Source organism: Mytilus galloprovincialis, chromosome 3 (genome assembly GCF_965363235.1).
Source record: "Mytilus galloprovincialis chromosome 3, xbMytGall1.hap1.1, whole genome shotgun sequence".
Taxonomy (NCBI): Eukaryota; Metazoa; Mollusca; class Bivalvia; order Mytilida; family Mytilidae; genus Mytilus; species Mytilus galloprovincialis.
Window position 1 is genome coordinate 294,795 of NC_134840.1, and position 16,948 is coordinate 311,742.

At 32.1% G+C, this 16,948-nt stretch overlaps 1 protein-coding gene across 1 annotated transcript; it reads right to left on the reverse strand.

The window, feature by feature from the left end:
- Positions 1–1,474: 1,474 nt before the first annotated feature.
- On the reverse strand, positions 1,475–10,100 carry LOC143066277 (uncharacterized). Its single transcript, XM_076239271.1, has 9 exons — positions 9,976–10,100; positions 6,535–6,572; positions 5,658–5,799; positions 5,181–5,429; positions 4,125–4,241; positions 3,560–3,619; positions 2,860–2,946; positions 2,069–2,249; positions 1,475–1,722 (listed from the first exon to the last, which is right to left on the reverse strand). Exons 2-9 carry the CDS (start codon positions 6,568–6,570, stop codon positions 1,674–1,676), a joined length of 921 nt encoding a protein of 306 aa, XP_076095386.1. The 5' UTR covers positions 6,571–6,572; positions 9,976–10,100; the 3' UTR covers positions 1,475–1,673.
- Positions 10,101–16,948: the final 6,848 nt, after the last annotated feature.

Consider the following 16,948-nt stretch of genomic DNA (forward strand, 5'->3'; position numbering starts at 1 on the left):
TACTTGCTTCAAAATTAATTGAAACTTTTATAAAACAGTAGCATCTTCTTTTTTTAGTAATACTTCATTTGCTAGAACTCATGGCAATATAATTTGCTACAGTTCACGTGAAACTTGCCCTTCAGTTATAGGACTCCAAGTATTTGGGTTGATTTAATATACATATATAAGTAAGCAATGAATGTGGTTGCTAAATTTGATATATGTTTTTTTGTAAATTTTTGTCAATTATTTATTTGTTTTTGTTCTTATTGCGATTGTGACACGGCGATGACTGTTATACCCCTATTTTGACAGTTTTACCTATTATGTCTGTTTTATTTCCACATCGTTATCAATATAATGCGACTGTATTACAATTGAAAGGTTTAGCGCTATATACCGGGTGCAATCCACTATTTTCTACATTTTATAATGCCTGTACCGAGTCAGGAATATGACAGTTGTTGTCCATTGTTTTGATGTGTTTTATCATTTGATTTTGTCATTTGATTAGGAACTTTCCGTTTTGAGTTTTCCTCGGAGTTCAATAGTTTTGTTATTTTACGTTTTACTAAATAACTTACTAAGTCTTTAGTGTTTTATGTTGTTTCTTGTGTACTATTTTTGTGTCTGTTGTTTTTTTGTTTTTAAGCCATTGTGTTGTCCGTTTATTTTCGATTTATGAGTTTGACTATTCCTCCGGTATCTGTTACCCCTCTTTTCAATAGTTGGTAATTGATTTGTCTGTTTGTCGGTCATAAAGAGTAGTGCTCTTTTGAAATTTTGCTCATACTGTATTAATGTTATGAACCTGACATTATTTTATTATATTTGTCTTGATATTAAGTTCAAAATCGGGTCAAAATGGTAGGCTGTATTTAACGAGCGACTCCTCGATGAAAATTTCACCCACGTAATTTGTTTTTACCGAGGATATAGTTTGCCGGCCTCGATGGTCGAGAGACCCGTGGTAGCTGGCCCGCGTCTAACGCGCGACTTCTCGATGAAAATTTCACCCACGTAATTTTTTTTTAACGAGGGTATAGTTTGCCGGCCTCGATGGTCGAGAAAGTAAAGGCATCTTACTGTCTTTCTTTGTAGGTATAATACATAGGCACAGGAGGAAGATACGCCCTAAAAAATGGATGGTGGATGATTTTACGTCCGAAAATGAAGGAAGAAGAGAGTTCATCGTCATGCATTGAAGAAGGAATGTCCGCAGTATAAAAACGATAAAATGGACAAGGATATTGAAAAACCGACTGTGCAAAACCTATCTGGATAATCAATGTTGATGAAAAAAACCTTGTTGGATATTAAATTGCAAGTAATTTATACAGGGAAAAAACGAATTAAGGTATGTTTAAGAGCATGTATGTATCGTTCGTCAATGTATTGTATTATGTAGTAATGTATCTTTTGTAGATAAGTAGCAGTATATTTTGATGTGTCTGACTCTGAATTAATTGAAAACTAACAAGCTAGAATATTCACATATAGTTGATTTATTTAAACATAGATATCGAAATTTATTTTATCATCATCTGTTTTAAAGTTACACAAATTACCCTATTTTCCATTGTACAACACAAACAGAGCGAAATCGTAAAAAAACAGCAAACTTATACAAAAAAACTTTAACAAAACTGTTTTATTTACACTATGGTACAGCCGAAGAGTAAATTCTTCGCTCAACATTTTGGACTTATAACATTATTCCTCTCTTTCTTGTCCTCTGCCCTGTAAAAAAGATATGAAATGTTACAAATCCATTACACTATAAAACATTGCATAACAATTTTCAATAATGTGGTCAATTGAATGAAATGTTAAACAGAGTTACAAATGAGGCAAAACTTCATTGATAGACATACAAATCTATATTTCAGTATACAACCTACATTTCAAGTGTTTGAATTTATCTTTTTTTTGTTTTACGAAAAATTATTACACGTGTAATACACAATAAATGATCCATATCATTTATCAATAATGTACTTAATTACATTAAATTTTAAAAAATTAAGAAATGTACGCAATTGTTTTCCATGACACATACAATCCTATATTTTAGCATAAAGCATACCTTTTCAAGTTTTTGAATTTATCTTTCAGCTGCTTTATTGAAAATTCGTCCTCAATCCAGATACTCAAGCGCTCACCAGTCATTTTTAAGTTCTGCATTACAAGATCGGCTGACGACCAGGTTGGATTGCAATTACTATTGTACTTTATTATGTATGTTGTTTGTTCATCTGTGAAATGTCCTGAAATTAAAGTGAAATGGGAATTAATATCATAAATGATAGCAACATTACGCAAATGAAATTAATATTGTTAGAAATCACAACCACGACATAAAGTACCTACGCCTTATTGTTAGCCTGGTTTGTATTTTCGTATTGGTTTTTGATCATGCCATGCTGATAATAAGGTGGAAAATTTCATCTGCTTTCAAAATTAATCTGTTTGAGTACGTACTGATTTACTAACAATAATTGGCAATTATTAGATATAATTATTTGATCAATGAGTAGATGTAGTAGTGTCAACGTCTGTGTACTGTTGAAGTATAGGTGATGACGCGTGTAAATAACAAATCTCAAATAATACACAGTTCAGTGATGCTCCTGACATATTAGGTTACTGGTTATAGATAGTTTTTGTATTGGTATCGGATTCGACCTAGAACATGTTCATTTTTTTCCAATGATAACTATGTAAACAACTTGAGGGCATTATTTCTATTGATAATAAATAAAGATGATTTCTTTGAATAGTCTTTTATAAGTCATACCCGCTATCAAATTGAAACTCATTCTTTTATTGGTATAGATGGCTATTGGCACATGCTTTTGTATTATGTAACAAACATACCTTTAGATTTGATCTTTGACTTCGATGAACTTGGTTTAGATGGTGTTTGGCTCGGGGTAAACATTTTCGCTTTTAGACTCATAGTGCCTGACAAAAAAATATGTTAGTTCATTTACTGATTGTTTCTTACCTTACGCAAACATCTGCTGACGATTATAATCCTTGTACGATCTTCCATTCATATTTGATCGTATTTACAAACGCATTTGTTTCCTTGTTAATTTTGGTCTTTTTAAAAAAAAATAATTAAGGAACAAATACATAACATCTGGTTATATCAATACCAACAATCCTATACATTTTTTCTTTTTTTTTGTGTTGAAATGGTACTGTATGGCAATTACAAGGCATTGTTGAACACTACACTTGATTTTAAATGTCTTAAAAACATATTTTGCCACAAATGCATGTGTCATCTTGTTTAATGAAATGTTTTGTAATTATTATGTCATCATTACCTTAATTTCCCAATAATATTTTTATACATTCTATACTAAAATTGATTATAAGTCGTTAACGGTGAAACTGTAAGATAACAAACCTTCCTTTACGAATTCTTTCTTGTCTGTTTGACAGAAGTTATGTTTGGTCAGCGGAATCACAAAACAAAAGATTTTTCGATATTTTTTGGTTTAAACATTCTAAGATAAATTAGTAGTTTAGATAATTTGACCAATATACTCTAGTTTGTTTTACATACCAGTTGCTTTGGGTGTGTCGGACTGTTCCTTTGTTTTTAATTTCTGTAATTTGTGTGACTCTGTGAATACAAATTAGCAGTTAATTATCGGGAATTGTCATTTACAAATGCAATGACCAATTATCAGTTTTATCAAATTTATTGAAGTTCTAGTAAAAAGTAAAATCACAAAATACTGAACACAAAGCAAAATTCAAACCCGAAAATCCCTAATCAAGTTGCAAAACCAAAAGCTCTAACACATCGAATGAATGGATTTAGGATGTCTTAAATCAATTACTAATGTTATGCAGTACGATTTGTCCAGACGATTGCACTTAATCATGTGATTATGCACGTTTTGGTTTTACATTCTGACCATAGAATCGTAAATGTATTGTTTCAAAAATTATTAGCTTTTTCTATTATACTTACTTTGCAGTTCATCAAACACCTGTGTCAAGCTTTTTCCGAAAAAAGCACAAATAGAAAATGTTTGTTTTTTCAATGTTGCTATCTATACATTAAATGCAATTCAAAACACAATTCGCATACCTAAATAGTAAACTTAAATATATATTCTTACTTTTTGGCTTGCCTTTGGCCGGAAGTATTGGCTCTGGTGAACTGTTTTCTCTCGGAGAAATGGTATGCTTTGAAGGAGGTGTCCAATACATTGGTTCCATAAATAACATTTCCATCTCTGTTGAAGGTAAAGTAGACTAGGTAATAAAATATAAAACTCGAAGATACATGTTAAAAGTATGCAAGAAAATACATTTGATATACACACATTTCTCCCAAAATTGATCTCCAAACATACTGTCTTTAAAAAAGAGAATGTTGACCAACTCATGAATTCGATTCACTCGTGTATGTAACAACGTATTTTATTTGACCAAAAGAAATCTAATAACTGAAACATTTACTAAATTTCATAATCGGTTATTATCACATTTATTCTGATATCAATTGTTAGCGTTTTATGGGTTGTGTTCTTCACCTATATATAAGGAAGGTTTTACAAAACCCATAAAAAGAGGTTGTACTTAATTGTCATAGATTGAAGACATATCCCTAACTCTAAGCACAACCCTCACCATAATCTTTCATTAATTGCGAACTTAAGCTTTCGTGTCAGTAACTGCTAGTAGTCTGCTCAATGTCCTCTTTTACCTATTCTGAAATCCATCTCGAACATTTTTTTAATAGTTTTTTCAGTGCGTATTTCTATTTGCCTTGGCTAGATGTTCAGAGAGGGATGATATCTCACAGTACACGTTGACCAAGCCGCATATTTACGCCTGTTCCAAGTTAGGAGCCTTATATTTCTGCTAGTTTTGCTAGTTTTTTTTTTAATTTGTTCATCAATATGTTTCAGAGTCAGATGTGGAGCCCATCTTTATTCAACTAGATTACATTTCACATTTTTGTTTAATAGCCAGGTCAAGCTCATTCCAGTGCTGTATTTTCTCGCTTGGGGGGGGGGGGGGGGTCTAATAGATATCCTTGGGCTGTTTTCTGCTCCTTGGTTTGATTGTTGACTCTTTGACGAATACGCCGTTTCCATTCTCAATTTGCCTGGAAATAACGATATAGTTTAGCAGAGGAAGGTAGATCTATATAATATTATAAGTTTTACCTGCTCCATCTGTCTGTTTCTGTTCTATTTCTATGTCTACATCATCGATCTCAATTGTATCATCCTTAGCTTCCTCTTCATGAATATCACTATGATCAGTGCTGTCTTGTTCAGAATCATTCTCCTCACTTTGTTCGTGTTCAATGTTTCCTTGGTAATGCATGATGTATTGACTATCTTTATCCTCATCTGATGTCGTGTCAGCCCTCTGTGTGTTTTTTTGCCCGCTGCTCTCAGTTTTAATATTTGCTGTTCAAAAAGATCTGCAATATTATCAAACACGAAAACAGCTTCGATATTAACTACATAAGCAATTAACTAGCTATAATAGTAATTTCTATAACAGCAGTGAACTTCTGAGCAATAGCCTGTTGAGTTGTGGATTCTCTATATAACTTTATATCTACATTTTTATCAAAGGTCTATTTCCTTGAGAAACGTTAAGAAATGAATGTAGCGATACAAAAAGATATTTACCGTTTATAAGATCTGTAATCATTGCTCTCAATTCCATGTTCCCTTTCGTTACCTCTGCTTTCAATTCTTCCACCTTCAAGCTGTGAAACAATGCTTTCAATTCCATGTTTTCTTTTCTTATTTCCGCTTTCAATTCATCTGTCTGAAAGTAATAAGACTATGTTTTATTCTGTTATTTCATCTGATTTCGAATTGAATGATATGAATCTGATACAAGAAGTAATGTGCATTTTATAATTAAAATAAACCTGGAAATAAAGTTGCCTATATTAAAAGATTCATTTGAGTTTTTCAGAAAACCTTCAGAAGGACGGACAGACCCAAGTGTTAAGCAATACAAATTACAATCTAGTACAGAAAGTAACCGAAATGTGCACATTTACTGAATTAAATTTCTGTTCATTTAACGGTCAGATATTTATATGAAACACGCGAAAATCGATTATTTTGTAATGTTCTCAGTATATATTCTTTTTATTTCTCAATTCAGTTTATCCGCCTGTAAATGGTCCAGTTGTTTATATTGTGTCATTTTATCTTATATTCTATATTATGATTGAATTATAGTTTTGCCTTTGCGTCCGCAATATATAATTAGTACAAAATTGAAAACAACATGTTTAATAATTTCTTGCGTCCGGTGCTCGTTTCTGGATTTCCCTTCACCAGGAACGCTCAAAACCAAACATTTGAAATCCGAAGATAGATAAGTAACGGAAATCGTTGAAGAGCTATATGTCAAAAATACCTAAAATAAATAGCCAAATTTAGCTAAAGCCAACTTTGCCTGCGGGAGTTTTTACCTTAGTTTCATATTAATTTTAGACTACATAACAATTCTTAATATTTGTATAGAGTAATTCCTTGTTTTACTCACCATTAGTGTCATCTGTATTTTCATCCAATTATCCATTTCTGAAATCAAACAAGAAATATAAATGTAAATAATAATGTCATAGATACGGTAAGTTGACAATGAAATATTTTATACATGTCAAAGTTTAAATGCAACTGTAAAATTTGCAGTCGTGCTGATTATTGATAAAGAAAACAGATGAATACAATTCCACTAAAACTAATAGGCAGACAAACAGACAGATATAATATAAGCAGATCATCTAATTTTGCATTTTATAAAATACATGTGTTGTAAAACAAATCCAATGAATAAATTATTTTTGTATATTTAAGGTAGCACAATACAAAGATTTTTCATTTCCAATCAGACATCTTTAAACTGATGTAATTCCACTCATCTCTCTTTAAATTTTATAAATGAGGTACCAAAAGAAAGAAGAAGGATTAGTCTTTAAAAATTGTGATAATGTCGTTATGACATAATTATTACATAATTAATTGTTGTGTAATTAGTTGCCTTATTGTGATGTCCATATTTGAATGAATTTAGCTTCTTTGTTATTTATAGCATCCCAAAATATTTTATAGATTCTTGCACAACACAGTTTGACCTCCAAAACAGTGTCAAAAAAATAAATTTTTGGGATGCTATGAAAAACAAAGACGCTAAATTCATTCAAATGTGGACATCACAATAAAGCAATTAATAATTATGTTATAATGAAATTATCACAATTTGAAAGATTAATCTTTCTTCTTTCTTTTTGTACCTCATTTATAAAATATAAAGAAGGATGAAATGAATTACATCAGTTTAAAGTTGTCTGATTGGGACTGAAAAAATCTTTGTTTTGTGCTACCTTAACTACCTTTTTTTGAAAGTATACGTTCCTTTTATTTGATATAGGGTGTCACACATGTCAATTCTTTTTGCTTTGTTTTGATTCATTATGTTTTGTGTTTCCAGAGGAAATACAATTTTCAATAAAACATTAATTATTTAAGCATTCAATGACAATCATGACATTTATGTATACAACTGGGTTTTAGTTGGTTGATACCCAGTGTATGTTTCACCACATTACTGTTATCAAATGAATATCGTTCATTTGGAGACGCCACCGGGGTTTAGGCAAAAAAGATATGCCTTTTGTACCCTATCTGCCGTGGTATTTGCCAAAAAATACTCTTTTTTATATAGATTAGACCGTTGGTTTTCCCGTTTGAATTGTTTTACACTAGTAATTTTAAGTCCCTTTATAGCTTGTTGCTTTGGTGTGGGCCACGGCTCCGTGTTGAAGGCCGTACATTTATGCATAAAAAACCCCTCCTTAACATGATACATCTGTTTAATACATTATAACATACACAAGCGTTAGCCTTTCAAAAAGGCTATTAGACTCTTAGCTGATGAAAATGGAAAGTGATCTCGCTTTGTAGATTCAGTAATTCATTTACTAGAATAGCCACGTGCATCAATCAGCAAATTTTACCACACACGTGAGGTCACAAGCTATGAATTGTTATCGTTTAATGGTTGTTGTTTACTCCAGAAGATTCGACAATTTATAGATAAAGATTACCTGTGTAAAATCTAATTGCTAAAAAAGAGAGGACAAATCCGATACTCTACGGGATTGAAGGACATTTACTTGGTTTGGATTGTCCTAACCAATCAAAAAACTTTGATTATTCACGTCTCGTAATATCTTCGAATCAGGAAGCAAGAAAAATTCACGCACTATCTGTCCATCGTTCAATTCTTAATCTCGACTCCTAGGAGTCAAGAATAATAGTGTACAAAATGTATAAATAACACTGAAAACGTTTTTTAAGCATTTTTGTGTTTCCCAAAATAATTAAAATAATAATTCAAATAATTCATCATTTAGGTATTAAAAAAAACCCAATGTTAACCATACCAGTAGTGGAAAATGAAAGACCATTTTTTGTTACCACCATTTATTAAGTTCAAAGTACTCGAAAAGAAAACAAATATCATCCAGTTTATACAACTCATCATTTAAAACTGATTATCAGGCCACTACAAAAATATCATAAATGCCGTTGTATAAAGTAAAAACACAAAAATACAGAACTCCGAGGAAAATTCAAAAAGGAAAGTCCAAAACAAAAATATTGTATAATATTCTGACAGAATTAAAAATATTAGATATTTTACAATGAGAAAACATGTTTTGAAATTGTCAACTAAATATTCTTCACTTTTATGTGTAGCAAAGCAATCTGATGTATAAAATGGACTGAAATATCAGGCCAGTACAAACATATTAATGAAAAAAAGAAATATTGTCACTTTTTATCATTATCGACATAAATATTGCTAACCTTAGACTTATACACTTCTTGATTTTTGTAAAACTATCTACCATTGGCCACAAAAAGAACATAATTTAACTAAGCAATTCAAAATTTGGTGACTATGTGGAACGCATCTATCCAATCGAACTAGAGATAAAGGATACTACAGATACAGTTAAGTCGGCTTCATATCTTGACTTACATCTAGAAATTGACAATGAGGGTCGGTTGAAAACAAAACTTTACGACAAAAGAGATGATTTCAGCTTTCCAATTGTGAATTTTCCATTTCTAAGTAGCAACATTTCAGCAGCACCTGCATACAGGGTATATATCTCCCAATTGATACGATATTCCCGTGCTTGCATTTCCTATCATGATTGTCTTGATAGAGGTTTGCTGCTCACAAGGAAGCTATTAAACCAAGAGTTCCAAATGGTGAAGTTGAAATCATCCCTTCGTAAATTTTACGGACGCCATTACGAGTTGGTTGACCGTTATGGAATAACCGTTTCACAAATGATATCGGATATGTTCCTTACGTCGTAACTACAATCCCCTTCCCTTTCATGAATATGACCTACCGAATTAGACTATTTACCGGATTTGTAATCACTTAAGCAACACGACGGGTGCCACATGTGGAGCAGGATCTGCTTACCCTTCCGGAGCACCTGAGATCAGCCCTAGTTTTTGGTGGGGTTCGTGTTGTTTATTCTTTAGTTTTCTATGTTGTGTCGTGTGTACTATTATTTTTCTGTTTGTCTTTTTTATTTTTAGCCATGGCGTTGTCAGTTTGTTTTAGATTAATGAGTTTGACTGTCCCTTTGGTATCTTTCATCCCTCTTTTAAATATTGTGCAGTTTTGTCAATTTTTATCACCTTTTTTTTAGAATATATGAATGAATGTCTATGAAAAATCTCATACAAGTTCATAGTACAGTTACTCTTAGTTCACATGTGAAAAAATGAGTATGTAAAATTTTAGTATTTTCTTATTTAAAATCGTTATTTAAGCGCAATCAATTTCTTTTAAGCAGAACCTTGGTGTTTAAAAAAAAAACATGAATTCAGATTTTTCCTTTCTTACCTGTTCAATAAAATGATAAAATTATACTAGAAGTAAATATTAACTAACCTGATCGTGTATAAGACTTCGTGTCGATTGTTTAATCCTCTTCGTGCAATAGTTTTAAACGCTAGACCTTCCTTCTTCCGTTTGTGACGTTTTACATTCTCCCTTCCTGATTTTCTGAAGGTATAAGGAAGATGTCAAAAGTCAAGAGGAAGGAGGATGATGTTTGGTAACTAGGAGAAGGACGGATGAGGAAGGATGCAAGCATGACATAACATATGGAAAGAAGAATGAGGAAGGTGTGTGGTCGCAAGAAGAGAGAGAAAGACATTCCGTAATAAGAGAAAGGTCAGCAATTACAATAGGAAGGAAGAATGAGGAAGGTGTGTGGTCCCGAGGGGAAGGTAAAAGACGTACCGTAATAAGAGGAAGGTCAGCAGTTACAATAGGACGGAAGAATGAGGAAGGTGTGTGGTCGAAAAGGGAAGGAGAAAGACGTACCGTAATAAAAGGAAGGTCGGCAAATACAATAGGAAGGAAGAATGAGGAAGGTGTATGGTCGCAAAGGGAAGGAGAAAGACGTACCATAATAAGAGGAAGGTCGGCGGTTACAATAGGAAGGGAGAATGAGGAAGGTGTGTGGTCCCAAAATAATTAAAATTATAATTCAAATAATTCATCATTTAAGTATTAAAAAAAACCAATGTTAATCATACCAGTAGTGGAAAATGAAAGACCATTTTGTTTTATTTACCACCATTTATTAAGTTCAAAGTACTCGAAAAGAAAACAAATATCATCGAGTTTATACAACTCATTATTTAAAACTGATAGTTGCAGTGTTTTTATTCTACAAACTGAGGTATATAATGGACAAAAATATCAGGCCAGTAGAAAAATATTATAAATGCCGTTGTATAATGTTCTAACAGAATAAAAAATATTAGATATTCTATAATAAGAAAACATGTTTTGAAATTGTCAACTAAAATTCGTCACTTTAATGTGCAGCAAAGCAATCTGATTATTAAAATGGACAAAAATATCAGGCCAATACAAATATATTAATGAAAAAAAGAAATATTGTGACTTTTTAGTTTAAACATATAATACAGTGGATTGGGAAACACGTTTTGCAACTTATATTAGTCCCTATCCACTTTGCGGGTGCGAATGCTACCTTGTAGAGGCATTAGCCTGCTCTTTTTCGAAATCTACAAGGGTGTCTTTAACATGAAAGAGATATGGCTCTCTCTTAATACGGATCAGCCATTTATCGTGTCCTTCCGATGGACTATCATCGTTTCCTCGAGACCATACTCGCAAAAGGTGTCAAGGGAGAACCGAAAACTCAGTTCCTGAAGTGTTCATCCCAGACGGGAATCGAACCAGGACCTTTGTGTTAGTAGTCCAATGCACTAACCACTACAGCACGGCTCTCTTACACCACTTGTCACTTTTTATCATTATCGACATAAATAATGCTAACCTTAGACTTATACACATTTTGATTTTTATAAAACTGTTCACCATTGGCCACAAAAAGAACACAATTTAAATATTGTGCAGTTTTGTCAATTTTTATCAATTATTTTTTGTAGAAAAATGAATGAATTTCGATGAAAAATCTCATACAATATCATAGTACAGTTACTTTTAGTTCATATAGTAATTTTTTATTTAAAATCCTTATTTAACCGCAATCACTTTCTTTTAAACAGAACCTTGGTGTTTAAAAACAAAACATGAATTCAGATTTTTCCTTTCTTACCTGTTCAATAAAATGATAAAATTATACTAGAAGTAAATATTAACTAACCTGATCGTGTATAAGACTTCGTGTCGAATGTTTAATCCTCTTCGTGCAATAGTTTTAAACGCTAGACCTTCCTTCTTCCGTTTGTGACGTTTTACATTCTCCCTTCCTGATTTTCTGAAGGTATAAGGAAGATGTCAAAAGTCAAGAGGAAGGAGGATGATGTTTGGTAACTAGGAGAAGGACGGATGAGGAAGGATGCAAGCATGACATAACATATGGAAAGAAGAATGAGGAAGGTGTGTGGTCGCAAGAAGAGAGAGAAAGACATTCCGTAATAAGAGAAAGGTCAGCAATTACAATAGGAAGGAAGAATGAGGAAGGTGTGTGGTCCCGAGGGGAAGGTAAAAGACGTACCGTAATAAGAGAAAGGTCAGCGGTTACAATAGGACGGAAGAATGAGGAAGGTGTGTGGTCGAAAAGGGAAGGAGAAAGACGTACCGTAATAAAAGGAAGGTCGGCGATTACAATAGGAATGAAGAATGAGGAAGGTGTATGGTCGCAAAGGGAAGGAGAAAGACGTACCGTAATAAGAGGAAGGTCGGCGGTTACAATAGGAAGGGAGAATAAGGAAGGTGTGTGGTCCCAAAATAATTATAATTATAATTCAAATAATTCATCATTTAGGTATTAAATCAAAGTGATGGAAATCACTCATGGAAAGATTAGAAGAGTAGTTTGAATTATTTCATATTAAGGTATGGTGGGGGAAAATGAACATTTATAAAGCACTATTGCTGAAATTGTATTTACAGCAGGTCTTTAGAAGGAAACTTGATTTTCCATTATGAGGATAAAATGAGCTCAAATTAAATAATATGGGTCTCTTAATTTCCACAATTTTATTTAAACTGCAGTTTATATCTTATCGAAATTTTGTTGCCAGTTCTGAACATGTTTAAAAAAAACGCAAAAATTCTAAATGTTACCAACTATCCTTGTAAGACATAAATCTGGACCAACAGCTTAAAACTTTATAATGTCTACAAAAAAAATTCTGTTGTTTTAGGGCATTTTGTAAGTTGAAACAGAGGTTATATGGCATTGAAGATTAAAAGTTTTAGAGTGCCTTTTGATCAATTTTTAAAGTATTTTTCAACACAGGGCATTGAACTTTTTTTTTTAAAGTAAACCAATTAAAAAACTTATCTTATTGAAATGTGGATTCCTTCTTGATTGCTAAAATATATATTCACTTCTAATAAAAATTCAAATGACTAAAATAGACAATAATGATTGATGGGAAATACACTAATAAACAATGGTTTGTTATAATTAAAAGTTTTAAAATTTTTAAACTGTTTCAAGCCAATTCCTGATAATAAAAAAAAAGTGTACTAATTTAATTGTTGATTAATTACAGATGATTCCTGGAAATTTATCAAGTAAATTATAGGCCTTACTTGAATACCTTTTATTTATTCATATTTATATTCATATTTCATTTTTTTTTTTAAGATCTTGTTAATCCATTAATCATTTATCTTTCAGATATATAATTTACAGAATCACTTGATGTAATGTAGATCAAAAGTAATTGGCAATAAATAAATCTATCATCCTTATAAATATCAAACATCTAATATACACATTTGTGTATTCAATTATGAGGTCAAATACTTGTGTATTAAGAATTATATTGAGTTGGTCTGTATAATTATGTAAGACTGAGGTTGATAGGTAATGTGGTCAATTTGATTGGCAGTTTAGGAGGTGGGGCATTGTAATTAAAAGTCCACCTTGTGTCTGATTGTTTAGTTATAATGACAGTTGTCAATCATACCAGTTGAATCAGTACCCAGTTACCTAATCAAAATGTTTTTTAAAAAGCCTGCACATCAACACACCTTAATGACATACATTCTTGAATGAACTGCTCCAATAATATACCCCTTTTTTTCAGTTTATATGTGTATTATGTGCACATACATCAGAACCATAGGGAACTATATTTCAGTGTGAATAGATTTAGTAACAGTAGCTAACCTGTTCTGTTGTTAGGGAGGCCGGTGCCTAAGTAAAGATTTAGAACAAGTTCTAATCTTTCCAAAAAAACCAATGTTAATCATACCAGTAGTGGAAAATGAAAGACCATTTTGTTTTATTTACCACCATTTATTAAGTTCAAAGTACTCGAACAGAAAACAAATATCATCCATGAATACAACTCATTATTTAAAACTGATAGTTGCAGTGTTTTTATTCTACAAACTGAGGTATATAATGGACGAAAATATCAGGCCAGTAGAAAAATATTATAAATGCCGTTGTATAATGTTCTAACAGAATAAAAAATATTAGATATTCTATATTAAGAAAACATGTTTTGAAATTCTAAAATTCGTCACTTTAATGTGCAGCAAAGCAATCTGATTATTAAAATGGACAAAAATATCAGGCCAATACAAATATATTAATGAAAAAAAGAAATATTGTCACTTTTTAGTTTAAACATATAATACAGTGGATTGGGAAACACGTTTTGCAACTTATATTAGTCCCTATCCACTTTGCGGGTGCGAGTGCTACCTTGTAGATGCATTAGCCAGCTCTTTTTCGTAATCTACAAGGGTGTCTTTAACATGAAAGAGATATGGCTCTCTCATAATACGGATCAGCCATTTATCGTGTCCTTCCGACGGACTATCATCGTTTCCTCGAGACCATACTCGCAAAAGGTGTCAAGGGAGAACCGAAAACTCAGTTCCTGAAATGGTCATCCCAGACGGGAATCGAACCAGGACCTTTGTGTTAGTAGTCCAATGCACTAACCACTACAGCACAGCTCTCTTACACCACTTGTCACTTTTTATCATTATCGACATAAATAATGCTAACCTTAGACTTATACACATTTTGATTTTATAAAACTGTTCACCATTGGCCACAAAAAGAACATAATTTAAATATTGTGCAGTTTTGTCAATTTTTATCAATTATTTTTTGTAGAAAAACGAAGGAATTTCGATGAAAAATCTCATACAATATCATAGTACAGTTACTTTTAGTTCACATAGTAATTTTTTATTTAAAATCCTTATTTAACCGCAATTAATTTCCTTTAAACAGAACCTTGGTGTTTAAAAACAAAACATGAATTCAGATTTTTCCTTTCTGTTCAATAAAATTATAAAATTATACTAGTATACACCTATTGACTGGGTGTGAGGGTAATAGCAAGTTTGTTGTCCCCGAGGTACCAACTATTTTGCTCGAGGCAAAGCCGAGAGCAATAGTTGGTATGCGAAGGGACAACAAACTTGCTATTACCCGCAAACCCAGTCATTAGGTGTTTTATTATACTGAACAACACAGCCATTAAGTATTTTATATATATACCAAATAACTAATTTTCTAAAAGTGTATATATATCATCTGAAAGAAAACAAAAATGTCACATAACTTTATATGCACATGCTGAACTATACTTTATTTTATAATTCGTTTTGTATTAATAAATGTTTCATTAATTTCAATCAAGACTAGACATACTTGTGTTAAACTTTCTGTGCTTATAAAAAATTCTAGCTAAAATACACCAAACGCAAATTCACTTTTAATATACGGAGAGCGAACCCATATTAAGAATAAGGTACTATATTTTAGATCTTCAAAACAATCTCCGTGAAGATTTTTTTTTCTTTTTTATAATTGCTTCTTAAAAGTGAAATTACAATCAACACAAACAGATTCCACCGTTTAAAATATTAGCGGGAGTTTGACGTTGCAAAGCATACGTAACCAAGCAGAGTAGTCAATGAAATCATTATCGTCCAATGAAAAAGAAGCATGAAAAAGTACGGGAAAGATGATTATGAAACTATTCACCGGGGCAATAGTCTTTAAAACTATTGACTGGCAAATGGTTCTGTGAAATGAAATAGCACAACTATTTCATTACTTTTTATATAGAAAAAACACACTGAAGTATAATAAAAGTAAATATTAACTAACCTGATCGAGTATAAGACTTCGTGTCGATTGTTTAATCCTCTTCGTGCAATAGTTTTAAACGCTAGACCTTCCTTCTTCCGAACAGATGAAAAAATTAGTAGCAAAAAATATATGATATGGATCTTGAAAACAGATATTTTTATTCTATTAGCAGTAATATGTAGACATCTAGTAGAAATGAAAATCGAAACAGGGATTGCATCAAAGAGACAACAACCCGACCAGTACAAAACAATTCAAGGTCACCAATGGAAGATGCATTTCATTATTGGCATAAGTTATTGATAAATATAACAGAAATTCGTATTCATTCATGTCTCAAACGAAATAAAGAAGATTAAACAAATACTAAACTCCGAAGAAAAAAAAATAAACGGGGCAAAGTTCATGATCAACTGGCAAAACCAAACGCTCAAAAACATTAACCAGCACAACGAATGGAAACAACCGTCATATGTTTAAACACAGACATTTAGTTTGGTCTCCTCCCGTTTAAAAAGGCCGTAAAAAGAGTTGCATAGCTATCGTGTCCTAAACATGTCAAGTGGAGCACATTAAAATGTTATACCCCCAATTCCTTCCACCGAAGTTAGTGATGGCGTTTTATACCCAGACATTGTTATTTACATACGGAACACTCGAAAATGTTAGACCAACGTGTATTTTGGTACGTTGTATTGACCTTATTTATGATGTTAACCAACGTTTTCTTGAACTGGTTGTAAAGCAAAAACTGTAGATTAAAATCGGATACAAAACATGTTATTTATCAATCTCTACTTCAGCGACCAGTGCGCATTCCTCCCGCCTTAGAAAAAGGAGTGAACTTTAAAAAAAAGGTATTTGGCGTATACATGTAATGACATATATATTGTCGGTGAAATTTATGGCATACATTTTTTGGAGTTTTCTCCTGCTATCAATGTCGGTTAAAACATTTTGCATAGCAAGGTGGAACACATGCTAAAATTGTACCAGGAATTTTAATATTTACCAGTATATCTTGGTACAATGTTTTCGAGTGATCACTGTTTAAATCACAATGTATTCTTATTAATGCAGAGAGCAATCTCATGAGACTTGTACATGCTGTTAAAAAGGGGGAAAATTTCTAATACAAACATACCAAACTGAATCAGCAGTAAATTAGTAAAAATCTTAAAAAACATGAATGTCAATATTACACAACAAGAAGGAGAACTTATTGTATGTTTCTCTCACCTAAATATCTAGTTACCATGGAGACAACACGAAATGGTAAGTGCA

Excerpts from the sequence above, each read along its gene's own strand:
- LOC143066277 (XM_076239271.1), bottom strand. The coding sequence starts at position 6,570 with ATGGATAATTGGATGAAAATACAGATGACACTAATG. Across the intron at positions 4,242-5,180 it reads GAAACAGACAGATGGAGCAG|AGATGGAAATGTTATTTATG; the intron begins GTAAAACTTATA and ends TACCTTCAACAG. Across the intron at positions 2,250-2,859 it reads GTCAAAGATCAAATCTAAAG|GACATTTCACAGATGAACAA; the intron begins GTATGTTTGTTA and ends CTTTAATTTCAG.